The sequence below is a fragment of the Pleurodeles waltl genome, chromosome 3_1, assembly GCF_031143425.1.
Source record: "Pleurodeles waltl isolate 20211129_DDA chromosome 3_1, aPleWal1.hap1.20221129, whole genome shotgun sequence".
In the NCBI taxonomy this organism is placed as follows: Eukaryota; Metazoa; Chordata; class Amphibia; order Caudata; family Salamandridae; genus Pleurodeles; species Pleurodeles waltl.
Genome location: NC_090440.1, coordinates 550,189,281 through 550,215,865, shown reverse-complemented (window position 1 = coordinate 550,215,865; position 26,585 = coordinate 550,189,281). Strand labels below are relative to the sequence as shown.

The 26,585-nt window shown below is 42.3% G+C and overlaps 1 protein-coding gene across 2 annotated transcripts in view; it reads right to left on the bottom strand.

The window, feature by feature from the left end:
- Positions 1–16,745: 16,745 nt before the first annotated feature.
- The window catches only part of INTS14 (integrator complex subunit 14), a 106,643-nt gene continuing 96,803 nt past the window's right edge, over positions 16,746–26,585 (bottom strand). For both annotated transcript variants that reach the window (XM_069222910.1, XM_069222908.1), the window contains exons 10-12: positions 19,901–20,019; positions 19,144–19,209; positions 16,746–17,483 (exon numbers count right to left, since the gene is read on the bottom strand). In XM_069222910.1, coding sequence (XP_069079011.1) covers positions 17,232–17,483; positions 19,144–19,209; positions 19,901–20,019 — 437 coding nt within the window. In that variant the 3' untranslated portion in view covers positions 16,746–17,231. The remainder of the gene's footprint in view (positions 17,484–19,143; positions 19,210–19,900; positions 20,020–26,585) is intronic.

Here is a 26,585-nt window from a genome sequence, read left to right as displayed (position 1 = left end):
GATGGCCCGATGTATGAACTACATGAGCTTTTGGTAGCTTCTCTTTAAGATCTGCTGTCCTCTACCACAAGAATTTGTATTTGATGGTGTTCCCTTTTGAATCTCTGAACCCGTTTAGGCACCAGTAATGTAAATTTAGATTAAAAGATTGGACACAGTAGTACAAATCACACACAATCAAAGTAGAGCCTTAAGCTCTGCAAGTTGTGTGGTGCAGTCCCCTAGGGTCTGCATGTAGGTATATAGGGGGTGGAATTTACTATCCCTTGTTATTCCGCTAACAGCTGTGCAAGTAGCAGAGTACTGATTTTTGGTACCTAAAGCTGGTTATGTCGAACCATCAGTGTGAATGATGATGAGGAATTGATCAAGAGGCAAGATGTTAGTGGGCATGGGGTACTGTAGCTCATATTGAAGGAATGTTGAGGTCTGAAGCTTTATATCAAAAACATAATCAACATCAGTGACCATCAGAGACGTCGCCCATTGAATCCAATGTTAATGTAATGTTTTTGGGTTTGGGACGCTAGTTTTCGTAACAGCCTCATGGGCTGGTTTTGGAGTAATAACAATGAAGTGTTTCCCCTGAACAAGTGGTCTCTCCTTAATGACAGCCACCTGAACAGCAGTCAATATGTTTTCTGTTGGTGTGAAACGCTTTTCTGCATTGGAGTACAAATGTGATTTGTATGCTATGGGTACCATGTCACCCTTGCTAAATGAGACATCAGTGAGCTCTGATGACCAAGTTTGTTTTGTTGCCACATATGTGTTTTGATTCAAGCATGTCTAGTTGTAATGCTCTGGGAATGCATGTATTCCTATGTATCTAATGTTTGCTTGAGAAATCTGGACGTAATAAGTCATAAAGAGATTTGATACATTGTGCATATTCAGAAATGTAGGTTCTGCCAAAGTTAAAAAAGCCCAGTAATTACTGTAGCTTTGTGATGGTATTTAGAGGTTGTATTTGTGCCCATTTTTCTAGAAAGTGTGGGACTAGGCTCTTGCCCTCATCTGATAATTTGTATCCTAAAAATAGGACACTAAGTAAAGCAATTTTTGTTTTCTTAGAATTTAATGTATAGCCTTGCGAGGCGAATCCCAAGCAATGCTATCTACCCTGGGTAAGTGTGCGTTGAGGTTGTCATCTGTGAGATAGATGTCATCCATATAGGACAACACCTTGGGATCAGTATCATGAGATATTGATGTCACATGGGCAGAGAACAATCCTGGACTGTTCTTATACACCCGTGGCAAACAGTAAAATTTCCTTTGTGAGCCAGGCGCCTTTAAGGCACTTAAGCCCTGGCTTTCAGACTATATTTTGGCAGAAAAAAACCCATTGGAAATATTCAAGGTTGTTTGGCATTTTTTGCACACTATGTTGTTAATAAGTGCTGTGCTGTATGCATTTTGTATTGCAAATGTGCGTGTGTGACTGTTTAAGTGTCTGTAATCTCACACAATTCTATATGAATGCTCAGATTTTACTATGGGAAATAAGGGGTTATTCATTGAGGAGACGCAGGGTTCGATTACTCCCTGGTACTTGAGTTGTGAGAGTATTTCTCTCACTGGAGCTTTAGCCTCATGTTTAATGGGGTATTGAGGTTGGATCTGTAGTGTGGATCTTATTGGAGTAATGTGGTAGGGGGAATCTTTATCACACCCTACATGGTTGTGGTACAACGGTGGTGCTTGTGCCAATACCCAATCTGCGGCATAAGCTTCTTTTAATGTGTCTGAAACTGAAGTTGAGAAGAAGGCAAAATGGCAACGTCCCTTAAGGGAGCTTGTGGACAAATTCAGGTGACCAGTCTTTTTCTGCCAATAATATATCATAATATAGTGTTAGTCTTCTCCAGAAGATAACTTTAATGGTGCATTCTGTCTCCTTCAATCTGTATTTTTAATTTGTAGACCCTGTCGGGCGGGGAGACATGTCTATCTGCTGTTTCGACTTTAAGGAAGTCATTGGTCGGTGTCACATCCAGAAGATCTACAAGATTATGGTGACATATTGCGACTTCTGCTGCGCAGTCTAGCAGAGTCACTGCCTACATCCTGTTCTTCAGTAGTGTTCTCAAGATTTTTGGCATGTTTGGCCAAAATAGCTGCAAACTTTCTTTTTGAATTGGGGCTTTTGTTGTGGAAGTTTCTCTTCCTTTTTTGTAAATGTTTTTGAAGAAGGTTGTGAGTCCTTTTTCTGCATCACGTAGTCACTTTTGGTGTTCTGATCGCCCTCCTCTCTCACTCAGTTTATCCAGTGTGTCCTGAAAGGAACGAGATAAGCGACTGTCAGTATACTGGTATCTATCAGGAGTTTTTAAAGTTTCCCTATTTCTAAGATTGTATCTTTTTGTGAGGTTTCTGGCTGCGGAGATTATCCTCTTTGGCTTCTTCTATCTTTATTAGATTTGTATTTATCACAGCGAAATTTAGAGCTCTCTTGTGCCTTTTTTTATACCTTCCTTACAGGAAATACTCTGTAATTGTGGTTTCGTTGATCTGGCCCCCAGACTATCCCGACCTATACCAGTATACGTTTTGGAGACAATCTTAGGCAGCTCGTGTTCCTGATCCTGTTGAGGAATCTGATTAATTGCCAATGCTGCCCATGCTTCCTCTTTAATGATGCTTAAAATAATTGAGGAGACTGTGTTAAAATTGGGCAACAGTTTTATTCCCAAGTCCAGGGAAGTGGCTGCCCGTGTTCATTTTGAATCTGTTTCAACACTTCCGGAAGATTCGCAACCGTGGGTGAACAATGTGTGGTGGTATATATTACAGCAAAGACTGTGCCTCAAGTGGCACAATGCTCTATTGAGGGAACCATTCCAAAAGGCAAGCACATTGTGAGAATTCTATGTTTATATTGGGGTCCTGTATGGGGAGACACTGCTTCCAGCTGGTTTGTTTTTTTGTGCAACCCTGAACGGGATCTTTCCCCACTCAGTGGGTGCTTTTCCCATTATTGAATGGACAGTTTGTGGATTTATCTCTCCTACGGCCAATTGATTAATAGCTGGAGCAGTCCTCGCTGGGATGGTATTTACAGTCCACATTACAAATTGTATTAAGCGTCTATATATAGCTAAGAGATCATGGTATAATGTGTGTATTTCAGCTGCTTGCATAGTTTGTACATTGTGATGTGGTGTATATGTAGCCAATGTTGGACATGTAGGTCCATCATTGCTTAAGGGACCTAACCTAACAAGTAGTATTTCATGTGGGAGTGTGTCATTAAACCAATCATGGTGTTATTAATAAGTTAGAGGTATCTCTAAGTATTGGTATTGTTAGACCTGAAACGCTTGAGAAAGTGTTTCCCTAAACAGGTTAGCTTTTTCTCATATGTTTTGCGATTCCTTTTTAGTTGCCTTAGGGCTCTGGGCACTTTCCCACTTTAAGTGAAAGTGCGTACACTATTCCTACACATGTTAGGAAGTGGTGCTCAAGCTTGAACATCCTAAAGCCCAAGATGGGTACTCCCTATTTAGCTATGTCTCCGTATAATGGTACTTAGGGTATCTTTAGCATGTGTGAGAAAGAGATACTCAGAAGACCTGTAAAATTAGTGCCTTACTAACGTTGGTGGCACCATGTCGTAGGACTCTTGCCATGGAGGCAAGACTGCTGATTTTTGGGCGGCAGCACCACCATCGTGTGTAGGGGACTGAGTTGATCCCATACTGTCTGGTAGCTGTCGGCCTCACCTTTTCAATTAGCTAGCAGCATTGCACCCAAACCTAGAAGTAAAGGTGATTTGTGGCAGCCCGACGCATGACACCAACTCTTTAGGGAAGTCGCGGTTGGCAGATCCAGCCCTTTTCTCTCATTAGAACAAGTCTCACAAAAGAACAGGCAGACAAAGAGATGTAGGACAGTTTTCAATGCATTTATTGAAAAGACTGCAATCTATAACATATATGAGCTGTGATTATTAGGAAGATGAAACATAGCACAGTTAGGATTGTTACCAAAAGTGAAAAGTAGATAAACAGTACCTGCATTTTGTGAATAAACATGTGCCTGAAGTGCCGAACCACACTTTCTAGCTTCTACACGACAGCATAGCAGTGATAACCCATTTCTGTCCGTACTTAGTCCATGGAAGGAACACCACCACCCCCATACCTGAAAAGCAGGGGTCTGCCCGCTGTCTCCTCAGTTGGTTCTAGAGACAGGGCTGAGGTCAGCAAAGTGGCAATAAAAAAGCACAGCACAGAATGGCTCATCTGGCTGGAATGACTTCTCTAACCTTCTTTGGCCTGTGGGATGTTTTATGACAAAATATGTTGCATTCTGAGAAACAAGCCAGACGTGGAAATATGTCTAAGTGTTGAGGTCGGCTGAGCACTCTTGTGGCGGAAATACTAGCTAGATTATCATGTACCGGCTTGAGCAGCCTTGGGCAGAGGTACACAGTGAAATGTCATGTAAAGAAAGTAATAACACTTTCGCAGAATAGCAACTGATTAGAAAAATAAAAACATCCCTGCTAAAAAGCCAGTTATGCTAAAATGAATTAAAATTAATAAATGGAATGAATAATATAACTAGGTAAAAGGGCACAGGCCGCATGCCTAAGCTAAAATACATGTGCCAAAGCAAGGCTCTAAAATAAACCCACAACAGTCACCTCCACTTCTTTTTTAGGACTTGTGCCCTGCATACATCCTAAAAATAACACTTAAGTCATGGTAACTTATATCCTCCACGGGAGCAGAGAACAGTTCCTGCTACAGGTTATTTCTCAACATAATACTTTAAGTACACAGGTTGCCTGCAACCTCTCTGACTTCTACTCACTGAACCCTGACCTCCCTCTCTACAACCATCATCAACACCATTCCCTCTTCCTTCCCTTCTGTTTCCAGTTATGTCGCTGAACCCCATCATCATAAACCCACTAATGCCACTATTATTATGGCTTGTGGGCAAATAATTCTCACCACCTTTATGGTATAACGCAACTTTCCTCTTATTCCATTTGTGACCATTCTCAAGAACAATATGCCAATCATGACCTGTCCTGATTCTAAGGGATCCCATAAATTTGGGAAAACCGGCCTTCAATTGTCTTTTCTTGATCTTAACCCAATCTTCTACTTATACTTTGTCTTTCCTGACACACAATCCATCCACATTGAGCTTCATGGTGCCCCCCTCCATTAACAACCACGCAGGGAGTAATTTGGTACCTGGCTTCCTTCCCCTTATGCATTCGAAGGGAGCTCTTTTGTTCGCTCCATTTTCCATAGAGCAAAATGCCCACACCAATTCATCAACCATTCTCTACCCATATTTCTCACTTTGGAGTCCCATCAAGACAGTACCTTTCACAAAGCGGTTAGCCCTCTCTGCAAAATCATTATTCTCTGGGTTGTATAGAGCAGTGTGTTTATGTTTCATGACATATTTTGTTAAAAATTCCTTCATTTCTTGTGAGGTAAGTTGAGTCCCATTATCTGTAATAAGTATCACAGGAAATCCCTCTTCACAGAACAACTTTTCTAACATCAAAATGGTATTTCTCATTGCCACCTCCCTCATGAATTACACCACCAGCCACTTTGAATGAACATCAATCATGACAAGACCATATTTCAAGTCAGATCTCAACTCATTCATGGGCCCTATTAAATCCATGCAAATACTACACCAGTTTCCCAGATCCTCTATGTGTCCTCCTTCAGATTGTACCCCTGTCTTCAGCCTCTTCTCACTCTCTTTGCAGTAATGGCATCTCAACTCCCAACTTGTGACATCTTCATCCATCACAGAACACCAACAATTTTCTCATATCCTTTTTTTTTTTTAAGGAGAGTTTGACCCAGATGTCCTGTATCAGCAAAAGATACTACCTGTTTCCTCAAACCTTGCGGGGGTACAAACTTGTCAATTCTCATTACAACCTCTTGACCACTGAAGGACAATTCTTCTAAAATCTTCAGACACAGCCCTACGCTAGCGACACCTGTACTTTCACTTCTACTTCTCTTTACAATCTATTTTTTAACCTCTGAACACCTCTTCAACCTCCGCTTCTCTCATCCATTCCTCCATGATAAACACCCCATCAAGGTTTTTCTCAATATCAGTCAACCATGTTACAGCCCCTTCTAGTTCCTTAATTACTACTGCTCACTTGTCTATATCTCTCCAATCTAAAGAAAGACACGACAAGCGATCCGCTTATGGACCCCTCCATCTTGGAATATACTCCACCTTATACCTGAATTTTGTAGTGTTGCTGCCAATCTTGCTAGCCTTGTTGAGCCTTTTCCTGCCCCCCACTGTCAGTACCTTTACCAAAGGTTTGTGATCTGCGCAAAGCATGAATCTCAAACCCCACACATAAATCTGAAAGTATTCAACAGTCCAGGCTGCTGCTAATGCCTCCCATTCTATCACAGAACAATTTTGCTCAGTTTCTGTTAAGGAACAGAAAGCAAGAGCAACAGTCCTTTCTACACCACTGTACACTTGAGACCGGATGGCTCCAATACCGGTGGCGCCAGCCTCCATTATTAAAATTGTTTTCAATATAGAAGAACAAGAAGGTGACAGTATACCTGCACTACAAATTTATTTCTTGATACCATCAAAGGTGTCCTTTTGTTCTCTCCCACATTCAAAATTACACCCTTTCTTCAAAGGGGCTTGCAGGTGAGAATTTGAATATTTTGACATCAAACAAGGTTTTGTACAGTTGTGTGACAGCTCTCGCCATCACTGCATGGGTTCTTGGCCATACAGCAGGCTGTAGGCAGGCATTTCGTTGCCAAATTCACACTGGAGACACTCAGGATATAGAATACACCAAGTTTATTCACATCCTGCAAAGAACGTGGCTTCCCTCCTGCAAGCACAAGTCCAACTGACACAGATGGACTCTACGCACCCTGAAACTCTTAACATGACATAGCTATAGAACACACAAAAAAGGAATACCTTAAAGGCATAACAGTATGCTTGTAAAAGCCTGTGTTTACACACTGTGAACAACGAAAGCCACAAATTAAAAAAAGCACAGTTAACTAACTGTGCATTGAAGCGTCAATTTCCAGCTTATCTGTTACAAGTGTCTGCTCCCTATGGCTTGCATACAATCCCTAAAATTGCCTGAGGTGCACTTCCTTGCTCCAAACATAGTACCTGAAAGTCTGACTCCATCCAGGATGTTTTCGATTACTCAGAATTTTGGTTTTGCTTACTAGCTATACCACTCAGCTGTTGAAGCCTTCCACAGCTTCCTGTTGTCCAGGAACCATGTACTCTGCTCTTGCCCAGCAGTGATCAATGTCATCCCGTGTGATCCTGGCACATTTGAAACTTCACCCCTGACCCTCAAAAAAGCTCTGCTGAACTTGTCTTGTCATAGTTCCTTACTTCTCTTTACTGCACATCATCTGTGTATTCCTCTCATCTGACTAGTATGAAAGCTTGTTTTGCAATGTAAAATCTTATTCAGCAGATGCCACTTGTTCAAGGTTGTCTACACTCACTAATCTGAAGGGCTAGTCTTGTAATACCTAGGCTGCCTAGTGGAATGTCACTGGTGGGGTCCCTGCCTTTAAGTAGCAGCAATGGCTCTTTTTCTGCATCCCTATTTTTCTCTTGGTTTCACTTCTGTTTCCATTTCTTCTATCCTTCTCACTTTAACTCATTGTTTCAGTTTCATATCCAGTTCACCTCCTCGCCAGTGTTACATCTGAAGTTGCAGATGCGTAAGGAGACTCAGAAGTCAGAAAGGTAGAGGTAATTTATGAGGGAACAAAGTTACAAGTGAGGGAGCCCCCCCCCCCAACTCCCACTAGGAGCTAGAATGTAAGAGGCTCAGCCCCCGCTACAGACATCAACTGACAGAAATAGAAAACTCTCTAATGGCATCACACATTCCACATGACGCAACGTTACACACTAGGCAAGAATAGAGGACACACCAGCCTAGAACAGAAGACAGAATTCCACACCTTGTCACATAACGTATGAAGGGAGTACCTGGTTATTTAGAAGTTATGCAGTAGGACCTGAGGCCTAGAGAGACGTGGGTAAATGAAAGTCCCCACCACGGATACCGCCCAGGGTTACCGGAGGATCCAGGAAAGGCTTTACAACAGGAAGCAGCACTAAAGTTAAAATAATTCAGTATAAGAAACTAATCACCTGAAAAGAAGCTACTGCTTGAAAGCTAATATTTCAATACCAAGTCCCTCTATCAGCTTTTGGCTATGCTATGGTAAATAAGATGGTAATTTAGCAAGGTACTAATAATGAAAAATCACAGCCCGATAGATTGGTCACTTTATAATGTCCACTCATGCAAGAGAAGGCAACAGCCATTCCCTTTCAAAGAACCACAACATATGATCAAATGGTTCTGGTTCTCTATGCAGAGAGGTCCCAAAAGGTTTATATGCTACACCAATCCCCTTAACAGCACCTTGGTTTTGGCCCTAATCTGTGGACCAACATCCTAAATGGCAGAAAACTAAATAAACAGCCTGTGAGAAAAGGCCTTTTGTCATGGTTAGCCCCTGCGTGTTGCCTGGTATTTGATGTGGCCTCAAAGGTGTTAGTGCTCAGGGCCCATTCTAACCAGGTTCCCTTGATCAGATCTCTTTCCCAAAATTGTTGTGATGAATTGGCACAATTGGCAATACCATTAGCTGCCACTATAAGCCTCTAGTAAAAGGTACATGGGGTAGTAAGTGTAGGCCCCAGAGTGCAGCAGCAAAGATTGTGCCACCCTGTTGCATCCAGAGGCACCCCGCACTGCTACTGCAGGCTGAGTGTCCTGGTGCAATCCTAAAATGCAAACTCGACATGGCACACAACCTGGGTGCCCTACCCACTATACACAGCATGAGATATAGGTAAGCCAACCCTCTGGAAGGCCTTCCAGCCCTAAGACAGGGTGCACTATACTGTAGGTGTGGGTATAGATGCATGAGCAGCAGTAGGCCCCTACTGTGTCCTTGCCAAACTAGGACATAGTAAGTGAACAGAGCAGTCATTTTCAGTGCATGTGCTGGACACTTGTCATTACGAATTTCACAACTACATGATGGCCACTCTGAACTCTGGGCTGTTTGGTATCAAACAACTCAGGATGATAAATCCAAACTGGTATCAATATTGGATTTATTGCAATATGTACCTAGGAACCACTTTAGAGGTGACCCCTGCAAAGCTAACTAACACTAGCATGGTTGCTGGCCGGTCACAACCAGCCTGCCACCACCAGACAAGATTCTGGAAACCTGGGATGAGAGCTCCTGCTCTCTGGGTCCCAGAACAAAGCCCTTCCTGGGTGGATGTGTCACACCTCCCTACTCAGGAATATGGACTGCCCTGCTAGTGAGCTTCAAAAGGCTTACTGCCCTTAAATCTCAACCCCCAAGCCTGCTGCTAGCAGCAGATGGCCGCCCCCATTGCAAACCCCTTCTTTTGGCAGGAGCAACGGCGGGAAAGCACACAAAGGACAGGAGGAGTGGTCAGCCCAAGCTTGCACCTCCCCTATGGTATTGCATGCAAGGTAACCCCTCCATTTCATTTTCCTCCATCTTGCATGGAAGGAAAATAGCCAATCATATGTAGGGAAGTGACTTCTGCCCACAGGAAGTGGTCACTTAGTGGTTGTAGCCACACTAAGGTAGATGAACCATTGGTCACTACTAGGTACTCCCCTAAACACCCACTAAATACAGTATTTTATGGGCACCCCTAGACCAGAGATTCAGATTCCAAGGACACAAGACCAGCAACAAAGAAGACCCAAGGCTCAAGAACTGAAGTCGTGCTGCACCAAGAAACAGGCTCCAAACCCTGACTCCTGCATCCAGGACTTGGAATCACCCGTGACTCGACAATCACCGCTGAGGGGTTGCTCGAACATTGGACGGACTCTACAAACCCCCAGAGGACCTCCACATTTCTGAAAATCACAGAAGAGCTCCCTTCTGTGTGAAGGCACCCCTCTCCTGCAACCAAGACCAAAAGACCCGTAAAGTCCAGTTCACTGACCGGCTGCTGACCAATGAACCGGACGCCACAGCCAGACCAAATTTCACCGACAGCCTGTGAGGACAAAACCTGCAAGTGTGCCAAGTGTTGTGGCACTGCTACCTCCAGTGGCCAAACTGTGCAATATCCTCAGGTACTGGTCACTCAACGTCTGACACCTAGAAGGACAGAACATTGCAGACTGAAAAGGGCTACAAGGAAGCCCCAGTCGAGGGACTGCAGAAAACACCAGGACTTCCCCACCAGGATGTCCCTGCTAACCTGCAAGCGACCCTCAAAGCGCTCTACCTCCTGCTTCCAAGGGCACCTTTGCGCACAGCTCCTGGCTTACCAATTCACTCTGCACCCGGCCGCCCTGTGCCCTGCACTGAAGATCCAGCTGTGTTCTAAGGATCCCCACTCCTTGCAACCTCGACACTCCAAGGGGACCCACTGGACTCACCTTGAAGTCCACCTGTGCAGTGCTTTTCCAAGTGGTCCCCAGCAATGGCCTTGCACCAGCTCCAGTGACCTTCTACAGCTGCTCCCGCCGAAAGTTGGAGCCGCCTGAACTTCTCCAGCTGGTCCATAGGGCCCACCGGTGACCTCAACCTATCTGCAAAAGGAGACATTGGTAAACGCATTGCCTGATTTTATATGCATTTTTAAAGTATTTCTCCATTGATTCCTACGGTGTGTAACTACGCACAGAACTGAGACATTTTCTAAACTTTAAAAATTCATAATTAAAAAGTACTTACCCGTTTTGATGATCTTGGTCTTAAAAATGTTATAAAAATCTGAAGTATTTTTGTAAATTGGTATCTTATTCTTTTGACTGTGTGTCTCCATTTATTGATACTTTGAGTAAAACAAATGCTTTGCAGTTCTCCAAAGTTAGCTTAACTGCTCAACCAAGCTATCATAAAAATTAGAGCATTAGGTGGTTTCGTTTTTCCTCTGTAAACGAACGTGTGGTTGCAGAGACTCTCTGCAGTGTGCCTTGCTTTGCACACTACATAGAGAGCCAGCCTCCTACACAGCCCAAGGCAACTTTTAACAGAAATTAGTTCAGGAGAGATAAAGAACACATTACTTACCTTCAGAAACATCTTATCTGGTAGAAACAATATCTAGTTGCAGATTCCTTACCTGTGAATTTCCCCCAGGCGTCAGACTGGATCCAGAGAATTTTCTGAGCAATACTCTTGCGAACCGTTAGGTGACGTCCTATATTGGAACCACCCTGGCACACTGACGTCAGTTTCTTTTCATGACTTTCCAGGCCATAAGCGCAGAGCCATGAAGGACACCAACTACTGGTGCATCAAAACTAAGGCCCTGTTAGGGGAGTCAATGCCCCTAGAAATCAGTTTGCAGAGTGGGGAGGATGGGTGAGTCAGTAGGGAATCTGCAATTAGATATCGTCTCTACCAGATAAGGCATTCCCGAAGGTAAGTAACTTGTTCATCTGACAGAGACTTCTTGTTGCAGATTCCTTAACTGTGAATAGATATTCAAGCAACACCATCCCCAAAGGTGGGTCTGTAAATGTAGATTATACTAGAAAGTCCTGCAGGACTGAACAGGAAAAATAAACGTCCCTACGGACCTGATTATCTAGGCAGTAGGGATGAGTAAACATGAAAGGATGCCATGTTGCCGCTTTAAATATCAAGGACTGGAACTCTGCATGCCAAAACAGTGGTCGCAGCTGTAGCTCAAAGAGAATGAGCACACAAGCTTTCAGGGGGTTGCTTCTTGGCCAGTGCGTTGTAAATATTAATACAGAGTACGACTTATCTGGAGATGGTCCACCTCTGCACTGCCCGACCTTTCTTCACTGCCACATAATCGACAAAGAGTTGATCATCCACCCAGAACTCTTTGGCCTCCTAAAACTTTTATAGTTGGGCAGCGGTCACCACCGCTCCCAAAACTCAGGGAGAAGGTAAGTTGGTCCAGGCCCAAACTCTGCAAAGCAAGACCTAGAACGTCAATGCTCCCTTGTTGGCCAATGGATGAGAAGAAGTCAAAGAATGCTCCGACTTCTTCTTGTGCCTCAACTTACCCGACCTGGAGTGGGACGACGACAATGGGGGACTTTGCAATCGATCCCGGGACCATCCGCTTGAACGGGAACTTGACTTGGGCAGAGTCGAGCGTTGGGCTGCCATCAGCTTCAGGGACTGCTCCATCAAAGCCTTCGGATGCATGGCCCTATACTTGGAGCACGACTTCGAGTCATGGTTGCACTCCAGGCACCAAAGACACATGAGGTGTGGATCCAACACAGACATCGCCCAATGACAGGAACCACAGGGCTTAAACCCAGTCTTCCTTGATGACATCCTCGACGTACTATGAGCAGAAAACTCACAAAAAATCTTCAACAAAAAGTAAAAAAAAAAAAAAAAAAAAAAAAAGGTAGTCAAAAAATTACTGAGGAGTAGCTGTCTTTGAATCAGCGCTAGCTGCCATGGAAAGAAAAGAACTGACATCAGCGCACTGGGGTGGCGTATATATAGGAGCCGTGATGTCATATCTGGCGCAGATGAGAAACGATCCAGTATGACGCTTGGGGGAGGTCACAGATAGGAAATCGGCAACAAGAAGTCTCTATCAAAGAATAGCACACAAAATATCAGTTGGCTATCCTCGAATAGTTTACCAATTCTCCTCCTATTACTCTGCCTGTTACAGATGCCAGGCAACATTCTGAAACTAATGCATATTCTTCAAAGATTGAGCTCTCTCTCTTGCCCAGTACCCAATGTGCAAACCAACCCTGTACAAACTCAAAAAGCTTTGGCTGGGTTGTCTGCTTTCAAAAAAGTCTCAACCTCTGATTTATGCAAACCTATTAGTATGCTTAAAACTAGCCTTTGAGTTCAGCCTACCCATCCTCTCTCTGTTCAAAGACATAAATCCATTTATGATGCCTTTCTTAATTATTAACCTGATAGATACCTCACTCTTGCAAGGTGTGCCTAAACACAGGGTGTTCCAAGTGACAAAAAAGAAGACTGACTCAAATCCCAAAATACATGAATCATTTTGACCTGTGTCTACCTTACCCTTCTTGTCTAAAGTCCTGGAAATCTGCGTAGCCAACCAGCTCAAGCTGTTCACAGTCAAAGATAAAATGTTAGATGCCTGCCAGGTCGGCTGTGTTGTAGCACTTAGAGTATAATTCTATTAATTATTAGCAACACACTCTGTATATTATACTAACAAGGCATACATCCTCTTAGACTTGTCTGCAGCATTTGTGATAGTAAACCATGCCACTCAATTTAAGATTGTTAATGAAAGAAAGGGACTAAAGGATTCGGTGGTTCACGTTATATTTAGGCTACATACATCAATGCATACAAATCTGAAATTCCCTCTCCAAAAACGTACCTCTCCAGCATGGAGTACCACACGTCTCAATGCTATCGCGGATCCTCTAAAGTGCGCATGGAGGCCCTCGGCTCTCTTCTGAAACCTTCCATCATCTCCGACCCTTTCTATGCTGATGACCTTTAGCTCTTTTTGAAACTGTCTAACCCTCACAGTGTTATTGGCTTGACCCAGGCTTTCAAAACCATCTACTGCTGGATAACACACCACCACTTCAAGTTAAACCCACCAATTAAGACAACTCTTGGTTATCTCTTCTCCCAAATGTACCACACCTATGCACAGCAGTGGACGAAGTGCAGCAAAAAAATGTAAAAGTATTGGAACTGGTTCCTAGGATATACATTTTTTGAGGGTGTGTGACACCAGGGGTTAGGTCAGAGTGGCGCAGTTCGAGGATGGTCTTGTGCAAATAGATAATCGCAGGGCAGCGACTGCAAAGTTCTGGATTAAACAAAGCTTTCTTGGCTCAACATTTCAGCCGTTTAATGTTTACTGTAAGTATTCAAGGGGAACGAGACGCTTAAGGAAAACATTAAAGGTTACTTACCAGTAACAGTCAGTTTGATCTAAAGGAGTTGTAGTTTCACATGCTGTGCAATCTTCTCCCATCTATATCCTCGCCAATCTTGTATTGATGTTGGAACATTACATTTGTCTTTTGTTTTAAGTTTTGCTTTGTTTTCAGGAGGGTATGAATGACTCATGAAATCTGCAGAACACCACAACACAGACTCTGACTTACATTATGTTTCCGTTATTGGGCGCATAGCAGTTTACTAGCATTTTGTGTACAGACTGCCCAAAAAGCAACCAAACCCTTAGCTCTTCATTTTTGATCCAGAACCCAATTACACCCCACCTCCTTTTCCCTCTATCAATTCATCCATAAAATAGACCACTGCTTTGGTCCTCTTTTGGAATATTCCCTGCAGGGCAGGGTGTTCCGAGTGATACAACTGAACGTGAAACAGGTATCCTGACTTTTCTTTTGGCCAGCTAGAATAGTGTGTGTACAAACAGGCCTAGGCCTTCCTATGATTCTTAAGTCAATACCCGGTTCTGTGACCTGGAGGGGTGCACCAAGCCTCCTGTCCATATCCAGGGATGTTGACATGAAATGCTAATGGCAGCAACCCATTTTTGGATTCCAGTAGCGTACAGACATTTTCCTTTGGTTTTGATGGAGTGCAGTGCCTACGGGCCCAACGCAAAAGGTCTACGTATATGCAGCAGTGACAGTGCCATCCAGTATCACCGAGACATGACCAGAGGGACCTCTTCTGCCACTGCCCTTGATATGCTGTGAGTCGTGTGATACCTGAGAACACTGCATCATTACCTCCATGGTGAATGACGGCCACAACTGTTGAAGACAAGTGACCACTACAAAGGCCTGCCATGCAGTTCTGCATCTAGCTTCAAGAAGTAAGAGGCAAAGCCATTGCCCGCAATGTAGCATCGCTCAACGAGACCCTTTTTGTACGACTGCGAAGGTTGTACCACCAACCCATGTGCTTACCACATCCAAACAAACAGGCAACACAAGGTGTGAATTTAAAATCTGGGAGACTGACTTGTACTCAGAAGAATTCTGAATTTTAGAGAGAATAATGATTGGCATTAAGAACTCTTTGTGATCCAGATACGATACAAGTTGACCTTTAGGTTACTGAAAATAGTACAATTGCGAGCTAACACGTGCACGATTCCTACCATGATCTTTTTCATTGCTGCTATAATATGGGTGTGAGATTTCTGTAGAACTTGGCTAGAGCAACAATGCAGTGATTTGTAGAACCCTGTAGCTGATCTTCCATTTTGTGCAATTAAAACACTTCTCTTTTTAAAAGGACAGGCAGCAGCCTGGACACAGAATATTTTGTCTGTTTGACTGCTTGAGTTCTGAGTCAGAGCCACAGCAGGACAAATCCCAGGGACAAACAACCCCAACCGCCACAGTTGTGGTTCAGTAGCCTATGCTTGCCATGTGCCCCCCCCCCCTCAAATGGGGTTGGGCACTGGCCTACTTGACCAGTCTTAAACATTAGTATCTACTTAGGGGACTGCCAAAAAAAAACTCACTGCCAAGTAAACCCACTACACCTCAGTTAGGGCCCTGAGCACAGGGCTGGAAAAGATACCAAAGAAGAGAAGTCCCCGTGGAATATGTGGTCTATATGTAACAGGGTTGTTTCACTACATAACAGTGTTATATCATTTAAAGGGTGTTAACCAACATTTAGTCGTTCTTCCTTAAGAGAAAGATAAACACAAAGTCATAGAGGCCTTAGCCTCGACACAATAAATCGAAACACAACTAACTGCATTGTTTCATATTGCATAAAATGTGACCACACAGCCTGCCTTTAACTTTACCTAATTCTATAAAAACATTAGGAGGCGAATCTATGCATGTCACCCTAGCAAAACAGATGGATTTATTTTGGACAAGTGTAATCTGGCTGACAGAAATTGTTAATCTTTTGTATAAGGAACAATAAAATAAACTAGTGTATTCTGGCTGATCGGAATGGTGAATCTTTTGTATGAGGAACAATACAATTTAAAAAATGGATATAACAATGTATTATCTTACCAACAAGAGCACGCAAATTGTGTGAAAGACTGTTACGGCAAGCAGCAAGGGCTCTAAACTTTCAGGTTAATTTCTATAAGGATAACCCAAAGAAATAACCCACAATAAAGCTGTGCCTTGTATCTGTGAAAAACGTTTGAACAGAAAACAGAAAAAGACTCTAAAAACTGCTATCAAAAGGATGCAAATCTCAGTGGGTTACAAAAAAGAGACTACTCAATCCGGATTAGATTTCACCAGATAATCTGTACTGAGAGAAATACTGCTTTAAAACAGAGTTGCATCTGTGTGCTGGAAAGAAGGGGAATTATGTGAAAGGCACTCAGTTACACAATTGGCCAGTCTCTGTAAATAACTTACGATCAAAGAGCTCCCTTGACATTTCCTGTTTGATCTTACACCCAGAGCTGCTATTTACTGATAAAGGAACACCTGTATGTAGACCAGCGGAGAATGTACTCATTCTGCAATGTTACCAGTGGACACCATGTGCGGAACCAAGGACTCCAAAAATTTCTCTCAACCTGGACTGAAACTGTACAGTAGTCACCTACAAATAGACAATGGCCTTCACCCGCATGACGGGAAATGCTACTTAATGGAAAAATATAACCTGTTGCCACCAAGCATCACAGCACTAAAAGACATCAGTTTGTGGCTGTTTGCTGTCAGCTATAGCTTTTGTTGCTTTTGTTTGAGGCGACACAGACCAAGAATCAAATTTAATTTTTGGTGTACAAGTGCAGTAGTACAAAACATGTTTAATTTGAAAACTTTGCAAATAATAAAGAAAAAGTGAAACTATCCATTTTAAAATTTTGGTGCTAGTCAAAGGAAGGACGTCCATTGATGCCATGGATAAAACAGTTCTCATAGAAAAAGGTCACAATTCCTCAAACTATTGTGCAATGTGGTAGGAGGAATTAGTCCAAGCAGATCCATGTAGTTTTTCAGTTCGCACTCTTTATACAGAATTTCCTCATTGGTCCTAAGGCGTAGCTTTGCCTAAACAATCTTCATGAGGAACGTTTCTGGTTGTGTTTACATGTTGTCCCTTAAGTCGGATTTTAACGTGTTGGCTAAAGTCTCTAAGGAAGCTGCAGGCTTCTTCGGTGTGTCTCCTCGTGGAAAAAATGGAGAGGATTTTATTTCCAGAATTTAAAAAAACAGAACACAAGTTACTGCAATAATGTTCTACTAGGGCAATTCACATCCTCTCGGCACTGCTGCCAGAGAAGTCTGTCTGCAGGGGAGTGATATTGTGGTCGTAGGTGGCATACTCCGAAGTCCCAGTGCTGGTGATTTTCAGCTGTTGAGCAGCATGTGTGAGCTGGAATGCAGCGTCGGGGTGGGCAGTTTCAGGCAGAAGCGTGCACTCTCTTTCAAGCATATCTGCCACACCTTTCAAAAGGTCCAGAAATCCGAACGCTAGAGCAGCCTTCCGCATGCGATTGAGTTCCTGCAGAGAGAGAGCAAGATGGGAGCAACTATTAGCTTGTGCATCAGATGTATCAGAATAGACTAGTCAACCATGACGTTATCCTCACAAAACTCCCAATTCAAATCCATTCTCTTGTTCAAATGATGGTGGCCTCCAAGTCACCTCACCACTACTGCTTGTTCTAAATAGTGAGATCACTTATGGCGTCAGCGTCATTCCGCCTACTTACATTTTTAGTCTATTAACCTAGTCACAATTGTGTTTTTTGAAAGCTCTCCCTCCCTCGCTCCAAACTCACTCCAATCCTGGTAGCAATTACTTAATGACCACTCAATTGTGTGCCATTTTGTTAATCTCCATCCACTGCTGACTCAAAAACACTGCAGTCCCACTACATGCATTCTTCTTTATTAATGAAACAGATGAGGAGGCTCTGCTCGAAACCCCATTTCCCTAATTCAGAAATACGTGGTGGGTGGGTGGGTGGATGTCAGTGAAGATACAGGTGCCAAATAAGATCCTCAGCTTTTAATAGCAAGGCTCAGTATGAACCAGGAGTATGGCTGGGACACTAAGCCTTTGTTCTGATCACTATTCAGACCATCAGAACAAAAGTCATCTTTGTGATATACCAAATGGGAAAAGAGCTTACAGTGACTCCGTGGTTCTGTAGTCATACTGCCAAAGCAGGCTCCCTACAGAAGCATACATTACTGTGAATATGAGGGCAGACCCATACTTTTAAATGTTATATACAGTTTTTTTCTACAGTGTCTTCACAGAGTGGTATTAGAGAGCAAGTATTGTGGTTGAACCCTGCAAACGTCGCATGAGCACCTGCTTGACTAAGGACATAAGCATAGACCCCTTCCCCCACCCTGCTACACATACACAAGTACTTTCCCTTAAGCATCTCTATGGTTATTGCAGTTATGAAATGAATACCTTTCTACAAATTATGTATCAATGTTTTTGTTTGTCATATGGCCTTGGGACATTTCTGAGATGTTGAGAGATTCGCCAAAAATATTACTTTGCCCTGTGTATTTCAACCAATCTCACGCAAGGATGGTAGGTGCATTCACATGTGCAGCGAGCTCCCATTCCCCTTCACTCCGTTCACCGCATAAGAAGAGCAACACAATAAGAGCAAACCACTTCTCATCATGCACTTTACTAAATTTCATTAAGCAGTGGGTTATGTAGGCGTCAATGTGCTTTGGTGCCCCAAGGGGTATGAAATGCTATATAAATCAAACTACAATACCGTCCGTTGTTTGATACAACATCATTAAACAGAGCAGTCTAGACATTTTTGTTGGCTTACCACTTTTGACAAGGCGTGGTCAGGCAGCTTAAAGAATATGCCTTACAGTTCTACTGGCGATACCATACAAACTCAAACACTTTGCAGTTCTCAAGAGAGAGATCTATACCTCCCATCTTACATCTTGCCGTTTGTCAGGAGCAACAGAAAGAAAGGACACCAGCGGGAATGGGATGCAGGGGGCTGGCATCTTTCACTCCAAGAGATAGTAGGTGAAAGCAGAGAAAGCATCATGCAGCAAAGTGCGTGAACTGGAAGTCCGGTTGCAGCCTTTGACGACATCAGCACAGACCAAACACGCACAAACTGACATACTGCCAGAATGCTCCAGGAACCATCCTCATCACATACCTTGTAGAAAGTCTGCGTCTTCTCCGGAAGTTTTCTTGCATTTCTTAAAATCTTCTGTACATCTGTCTGCAGGAGGAAGAAAGGCCTTGTGACAATACTGAAACGTGTTTGAGAGGGTTGGAACAGGATAACTGGGACAGCTGCGCACCAATCATCTACAAATCTGTATGGTTGTATTTCTATCGCCTACAGTTACAACACAGTCCAATGTTTGTTGGTAGCAATAATTAGTTGAAACACTAAATTAATTCATCTTTTCAAATACATCAAGCAAGTCTTCAAGAAAGAATAAAACAAATGTTAGCATTGCTACACTCAACAATACTCCCACTTTATTGACACTGAAGGGATGCTAGTAGAAGGTGAAACTGATGGAATTCGAGTCTGTGATCTGCAGGTGATGAGACTGAAATTCCTTTCCAGAAGGTAATCATGCTTCTGTGCTATCTTACCATCTTCAATGCCAATCACGTACCCTACACAGCAGATGACAACTGAGCGATATACACTCAGCCTCCTGAAGGGAAATTGTAAAATTACTAAAACTTGCATTTTTCTGTGCACAGCACTGCGCCAAGGTACCGCATTACACTAGTCTAATAATCAAGCATCTTAGAGATCCTGTGCCTTCACTTCAGTCTCACCCTATCTGCTTGGACTTGACAAGTGCATGGCGGAATGAATATATTGCTCATGGAGAGATGCACCGAAATAAGAAGCTGACCTTGACTTATGCAAGATCAAGGGCAGTGCTTACCTGTAGGCCGCTTGGCTTGATCCAAACTGTCACATTCTGAGCATAACTTCGCTTGGCGTTGGGCTGTAGTGGAAAGGGACTCTTGTTGTCATCATCCCCATACGGATTCTCTTTGGCATCTTAAAGAGCACAAATGAATGGAATTAAATAACTTATCCGTAGTCCTTTACTTCAGTCAAAAGAAACTCATTATGTACAGGAAACTTGCTTACTGCTGATAGGATTACTGGGACTCCTGCACTCGTGTCAGACGACTAGAAAATGATAGATTGGCATGACTTCTTGTACCGGTCTTGGAATCCTATATGATCTTTTAATTGAAAGCTAACTTTCAGGGCGTGTTTAGTAATAGAGCGCCTACAATACTTACTGCCACTAGTCAGCAGCTCCCTGCTAACCTGGTTAATCTAGCAAACAGATTCTATCTGATTGCTAAGCTACTTCGCCAGCTGAGAGTTTAGCAGTGATATTCCCCAAAAATTGAACATTGTCCCAGTTCAATCAATAAACAAGGCCTCTTTATACTAGTCTCCATTTTGTGGGAACTACAATTTCCATATGTACATAGAGGACAAGTTAATCCTGAGGTTGACAAAACAAGGTCCATGAAAGGAGAGGCCAAACGGCACGCTGTTATGACTTGCTTTTGCTTAGTGTTATGGTTATAGTACCTGTGTGTGTAACAGAGAATTCTAGGAGCCCAAGGTTCTATGATGAGTCAGTTACTAATACATTCATGGAGGCTGCCTGCTTTGGTAGGTGGTTCTGCAATAAACTACTTCTAACTTAACTGCATATGGAGTTTACCTAGAACACTGGCGACAATTTGCCTGGGAGGAGACAGGTACTGCCACCAACCTCTGCTTACCAGAACCCACGGATGATACACAAAGGACTGCATCTTCACCTTCCTATGGACAAAGCATAAGTGAAGGCATTGCAAACGGTATACCATCAGTGTGTAAAGAAGACAACTACTGAGCATCCTTCCCACCGTGAGTCACTGGTACACTCCGCTAATACATGCAACTTCTCCTTTTTCTTTTATGGAACTGTTACCATGTGTTGTTTGAGCTGAACAAGGCTACTGAGGAGTGCGCACTAGCAGTATCTACATTACATTGACTTTTCTTGTGGTATACTGCTGCGCAATGGAGTGCTGGCACGCGGTGACTATATGCCAAACTTTATAGACTTTGAGGTAGGGTATTGTTGTGGGCTATCAGTGTCTTGGGGTTTCAACTGTCTCAGCCGCTTACAGCTCTCCATGTGCAGCAATGGGGCATTGCCTCGTGCGCCATATTAATCACAGAACCTTTCCAGAGTTTTATGGAGCATTGCCACGGGCTATAAGCAAGCCACACGGCTAAAGGAATCTTATTTTTTGACTCTTACCGCGTTCAGCCTGCCAAAACCTTACCTCTCTAAATGTTGCAGTCACATGGAGCAACAGTAGCATGCATCTTCTGCTGTGCGTGACCTATGTATAAGACGTTTCCTCCAAGTCTATTTGGGGAGCAGCAATAAACTATTGAATACTGCGGTGCAATAGACAACCATAATTTCAAGGTGGTGGAATTTTTGAAGGGATACAAGGAATACATGCATTATTTATTAACAGACATAATTTCTAAAGCTTTACCGACAAGTATTTCAGGAGGGTAACCCTGAAATTAATACAGGAAATATATGTAATATAAAATGGAACCGGAGGGAAACACAGAAAATACTTGTGTCTACAAAACATTGGTTAGGGTACCTTGTGTTCAGTATATTTCAGCAACTACACAGACTTATTTAAAATGGCAGCAGGCAACATGTCTCAGCAACCCACCTTCTTGCCAGAGAAGGGAGAACCGGTTTTGCCTTGGAAGCGATGGAAACATATTTTTGAGTTATACTTGTTGGCTATTGGGTTGGGAAAAGTTTTCAGCTGCCAGAAAACAAGGAGTTCTCTTACATAATCTAGGTGTGGAGGGTAGAAATATTTATGACAGTTTGAAACAATAATTATAGGATGAGAGGATGGAGAACCATGAGACATTTATGAAATGTCTGTAGTTATGTTAGGTAAACATTTTGAATCCAGGATAAATATTGTCTTAGAGAGGGATACATTTTTCACAAGAATCCAAGGAAAAACTGAAAGATTTGGAAATGTTGTTGCTACATTACGCAGGTCAGCACGGATGTATGGATTTGGAGACATCATGGATTCTTTAATCAGAGATCAGTTTGTGCGATGTACCAACAGTAAACGTGTGCAGGAAAAACTATTGACAAAGAATCCAGACTTAAGGGAAGCCGTTGCGATAGTTAAAGGAATGGAAAGCACGAATAGTTGGCTAAAAGAGATAAATGACAGTGATCCTGCTAATGGCTTACATACTGATGTCATTAACAAAGTTCAAGATTCTAATGTAGTATCCAAAAATGAATGCTGACAACAAGGTTTCTATAACTTCAAAGAATAAAGAAAGTAGAGAAATCAAAACAAAATATTATTGCTGTGGTAACCAAGGACATTAAGTGAATAGTTCAACCTGTTATGCAAGGAATTCTGTATGTGTGAAGAGGGGTCACCACAAAAGGTAAACCCCACATGAAGTTCACAAAAGCGTGAAATCGATGGGTGAAGAGGATCAAATATTTTAACATTGTAACAAGTGCTACAAGTCTTATACAAGGGAAAAAAGCCAGGAAAAAAACCTTTCTTTTGAGTGAGCGATGGCAACCAAACCCAATGCTCATCCACTTAGAAGATCGATGGTTACATCTCATCCACCTTTAACAACTGATCAGAAATCAGAGGATCTTCAATATGTTATCTGTGGTGGCATGGTGAGCAAAACAAACATGGATTTAATCAAGATTTGTGGCTGGGGGGGGGGGGGGTGTTTGAAAGGTTTCAGCACTCCATCTATCAACCTTTTGTTTTATCTGTGGTTTAGCCAGAATAAGGGCTAAAGGGATTGACAAAAGAACAAAGTACAGAGTAAGTGAGTGTCAAAGAGCAAACATGTTTTTATCTGCAGCTAGTTTCTTCTAAGATTACATTTTCAGTTGAGAATCTGATCTAAACAACGGGGGGAATGTATTTGCAGAGGATTTCTTTGCCCACCCAAACTGCATGCATATATACATTTGAAAATATTAATGTACACTGAGCTCCCAGCAGCAATGTAACCGCCAACCTTCAGTTAAGTTTGCACTCTTTGTAAAAGCAAATTAAGTTTTAAAGCCACTCGAGTGCTGGCTACGGGTTCACTCTCAGTGAGATCAGAGAAATAATGGTCAACATTGATGAAACTGTAATGAACCATAATAATGAACTTAAGAATTTTCTGGTGAGAATTTGTTTTGGTCAGTCTAGCAAAACGAATGAGCCACGTATGGTGTTCTCAGCAGATGTGACTCCCGAAGTTCGTGCTGCCAAAATAAGATCATAGGATGCAGTAACATCAGAAGGAGCCATTTTAAGAAATGTCCTGAAAGATTTAGATTTTGGACTTAATGACAAATTTGTGATGCACCAGAGAGCAAATCATGGGAGTCAACAAGAATACCTGATGTTGTCTTAACATTTTTACATCATTATTCAATATCAGTAAAGCAAAACCGCTACAAACTAAAGTTCTTGATTTCGGAACAGAAGCTGACAACATTGATGATGGCTTTGAAGATATAAGCAATTAAGTGGAAGACCATCCCACTAAACGAAAAGCTTATGTTGTGCAAACGTACTGTCTTTCCAAATCATGTTTTATGAATTACATCTTGGCAAAAAGAAAACTCAGCTACACATGATGAATGTCCATGCAATGTATAACAAGTGCAAAAGTAGCGAGCTAATCACTTCAATGAATGGCACTGGTGTATCAGCAAATTATAATGACATAGTACGGAGCAGGAACTTGTTAGCAGCTCATGGTGTAAAATCCTGTGAATTTGACAGCACACCACTTCCAAGTCACTTTACTAGGAAAGGATTCACAATTGCTGCTCTTGATAATTTTGATTTTGAAGACAGCTCTTCTTGGTCTAAACATCCAGCACACACAATACTGCCATGGTGCTTTTTCAAGACTGTACCAATGTAGTAGCTGCTGGGAAAAAGCTGTGTCAGCTGTAGGCATAAACAAATAAAGCTGCAAACTTAAAGCCCACCTGCCTTGCCAAAGTGTGCAAAATCACTACAAGCCATCAACACGTCCCAATCTACCAGAAAGTTCCAAAGAGTCTGAGAACGTGGATCTTCCTCTACCTAATACTGCAGTCCGCAAAGGTAATTTAACTGAATTTATCATATCTCTTATTCAGTGCAGAGTGAAGGATGAAGAAAAAACAGTTCCTCCGTGGGCTGGACTTCATGCTCTTTAGTAGCAGAATACCATCCTACTGAAGAATGTTAGGTTTTTACCAGTAATACCATCTCCAGTCACAAACTAGGCAACAGTAAACACAGCTCTAAAAAAAAATCCTAAATGTGCGCGCTCAGCTTGAAGACTAGCCTATTCTGCCATGAAGGTGTTTTCCATATGGTAGCTGATATTTTTATAAGCAATCCAATAGCATTTGATGATCTTTAAACAATGATAGGCGTTTTCCACATGACACAAGTTGTGTTGTGGTGTGGTGTGCAGGAAGGTATCTCAGTCGATGTGGCATAGACAATTCACTAATTGAGGCTGAAATCATTGGAAGCAAAACTGTCCAGTCAGTACTGAGCGGAACTAATTATGTTTGTTCGTTACAGGGTATGCTCATCATATCTGAGGCTATAGAAACATTGCGTTGAAATGCTTTCTGGAACAAGAATGACAAATTAGTTCTTCACATCTTGTCTCAGAAGGGTGCACTTCATTGAAAAGACATAATGCGGAGCCAGGCAATGTTCAAGACACTCAATTCAAAATGAGAAAACCAAGTTTGTAGAGTTTGTCAAAGAATGTGAAGAAAAATCAGAACTTTGCAAGTACTGGGGAAAAGTTTTACACATGACAGATCTAGTGAAAAACTTGATAAATGCTTATTGAGAAGGTGATTGGGAGCTGCACATGAAGAATGTGAAGTCACTGACTACTGTGTTTTGAAAAATGGATTGCATAAACTACCTGAGATATGGTTCCTGGTATTGGGAAAGAGTGAAGAAGCTAGAGGTGGAAAGAATTATACCTCTACAGACATTTTGTGGTGAAAGACAGAGAGGGAAGGTTCAATGCTGTGGCTCCAGATTGAAACTGGAACAGATGATCCAGAGATTTTCAAGGTAACTGTTGGCCAGACATGTTAAAGTGAATATGTTGCTCGATGGCAGCTAGTTTACTATAAAGTCCTTTCTATTTGCAGTGTTTTCAGAGATTACAGATTAAAAATTAATGGACCACCGTGAAACTGTTCCTCATCAATAACTTGTGGGGGAGAGAGGGGAACGTGTTAATAAAAATGTTGACAGCCTACTTCATTTCATGCAGCAGCAAGGAAACCCTTTGAAATGACTGAACCGGTGCGACAACACAACTTTGTGACCAAACAATATGTGGATAATGTTATGAAGGGCCGTCTACTAGATGTTCTGGACAATGGGTTAAAACTATATGCAGAACTGAAGGGGAGAGATTTGTATTGAAAGAGAAAAGGCTGTTTGACAATCACTAAAGCTGACCTTCCACCCTTTAATTGCCATAGTAAGAGTTTCGTCCAACCAGCCACTACAAAACATGTTACAATGAAACAACTTTCGCAAGCCCATAGAGAGATGGTTGTAGCAAAAGAAAGGGGTGAATTTATCAAGGATATTCTGTTGCACGATCTTCCAACAAAGGCATTATTTGCTGGAGCTGCTGCAACTAAACCAGTGAAGCACAAACTCTTACAAGACTCACCTGAAGGATTTCAATCCAAAAAGGTGTCTTCATTGAAAACTGCTGTTGTTGTGGACTATATGTCACAACTGCGAATGGTCAAGACTTCCCCCATGCAAAACTTCGGAGAGTTCGTTCAGACTGTTTTACTAATATCAAAGCCAGTGTGCTCCTTGCAAGAACTGCACATTGTCTTTGACAGTTATCTTGAAGTATCTGTCAATGTGAGAGAATCAGACGAATATTTGTCTATAAGTGGAACAATTGACCTTACCTGCATCAAAAATTTGACACCTATATCTGTGCAACTTGATAAATGCTGGTCATCAACATCGAACAAGATGAACTTGGAGATGTTAACTCGCCAAAACACTGCTGGTGCTTCAGTGAACACAATTTCCAATTATTGCAAGTGGAATGATTGTCAGTGAGAAGTTGGTGCCTGCAGAGATATATTCAAAAAGTCACTGGCCATATTGTTCAAGAATTTAACAGCAAATTGGAAGAAGCTGACTTTCGTGTTGTGCCACATTGAGTGGGCTGTTCGAAATGGCTCCAATCGAGTCATTATTGTGTTAAATGACACAGATGATGTTATTGTGCTACTTAGATCTGTTGCAATGTTCCCAAGTCAAGGATATGCGGGATCTGACTTTTCAATCTTTCCAGACTTCACCTTGTCCGTACAATCAGAGCACAGAGACTTCTTGCCAGTAAAAAGAGCCCTACAGTGCATGGACGCTAAGTATGCACTCCTATACCCTGCAAAGCTGCGTGTTATTTTCACTGGCAAAACATTAATCATCACAGACCCTAAAAAA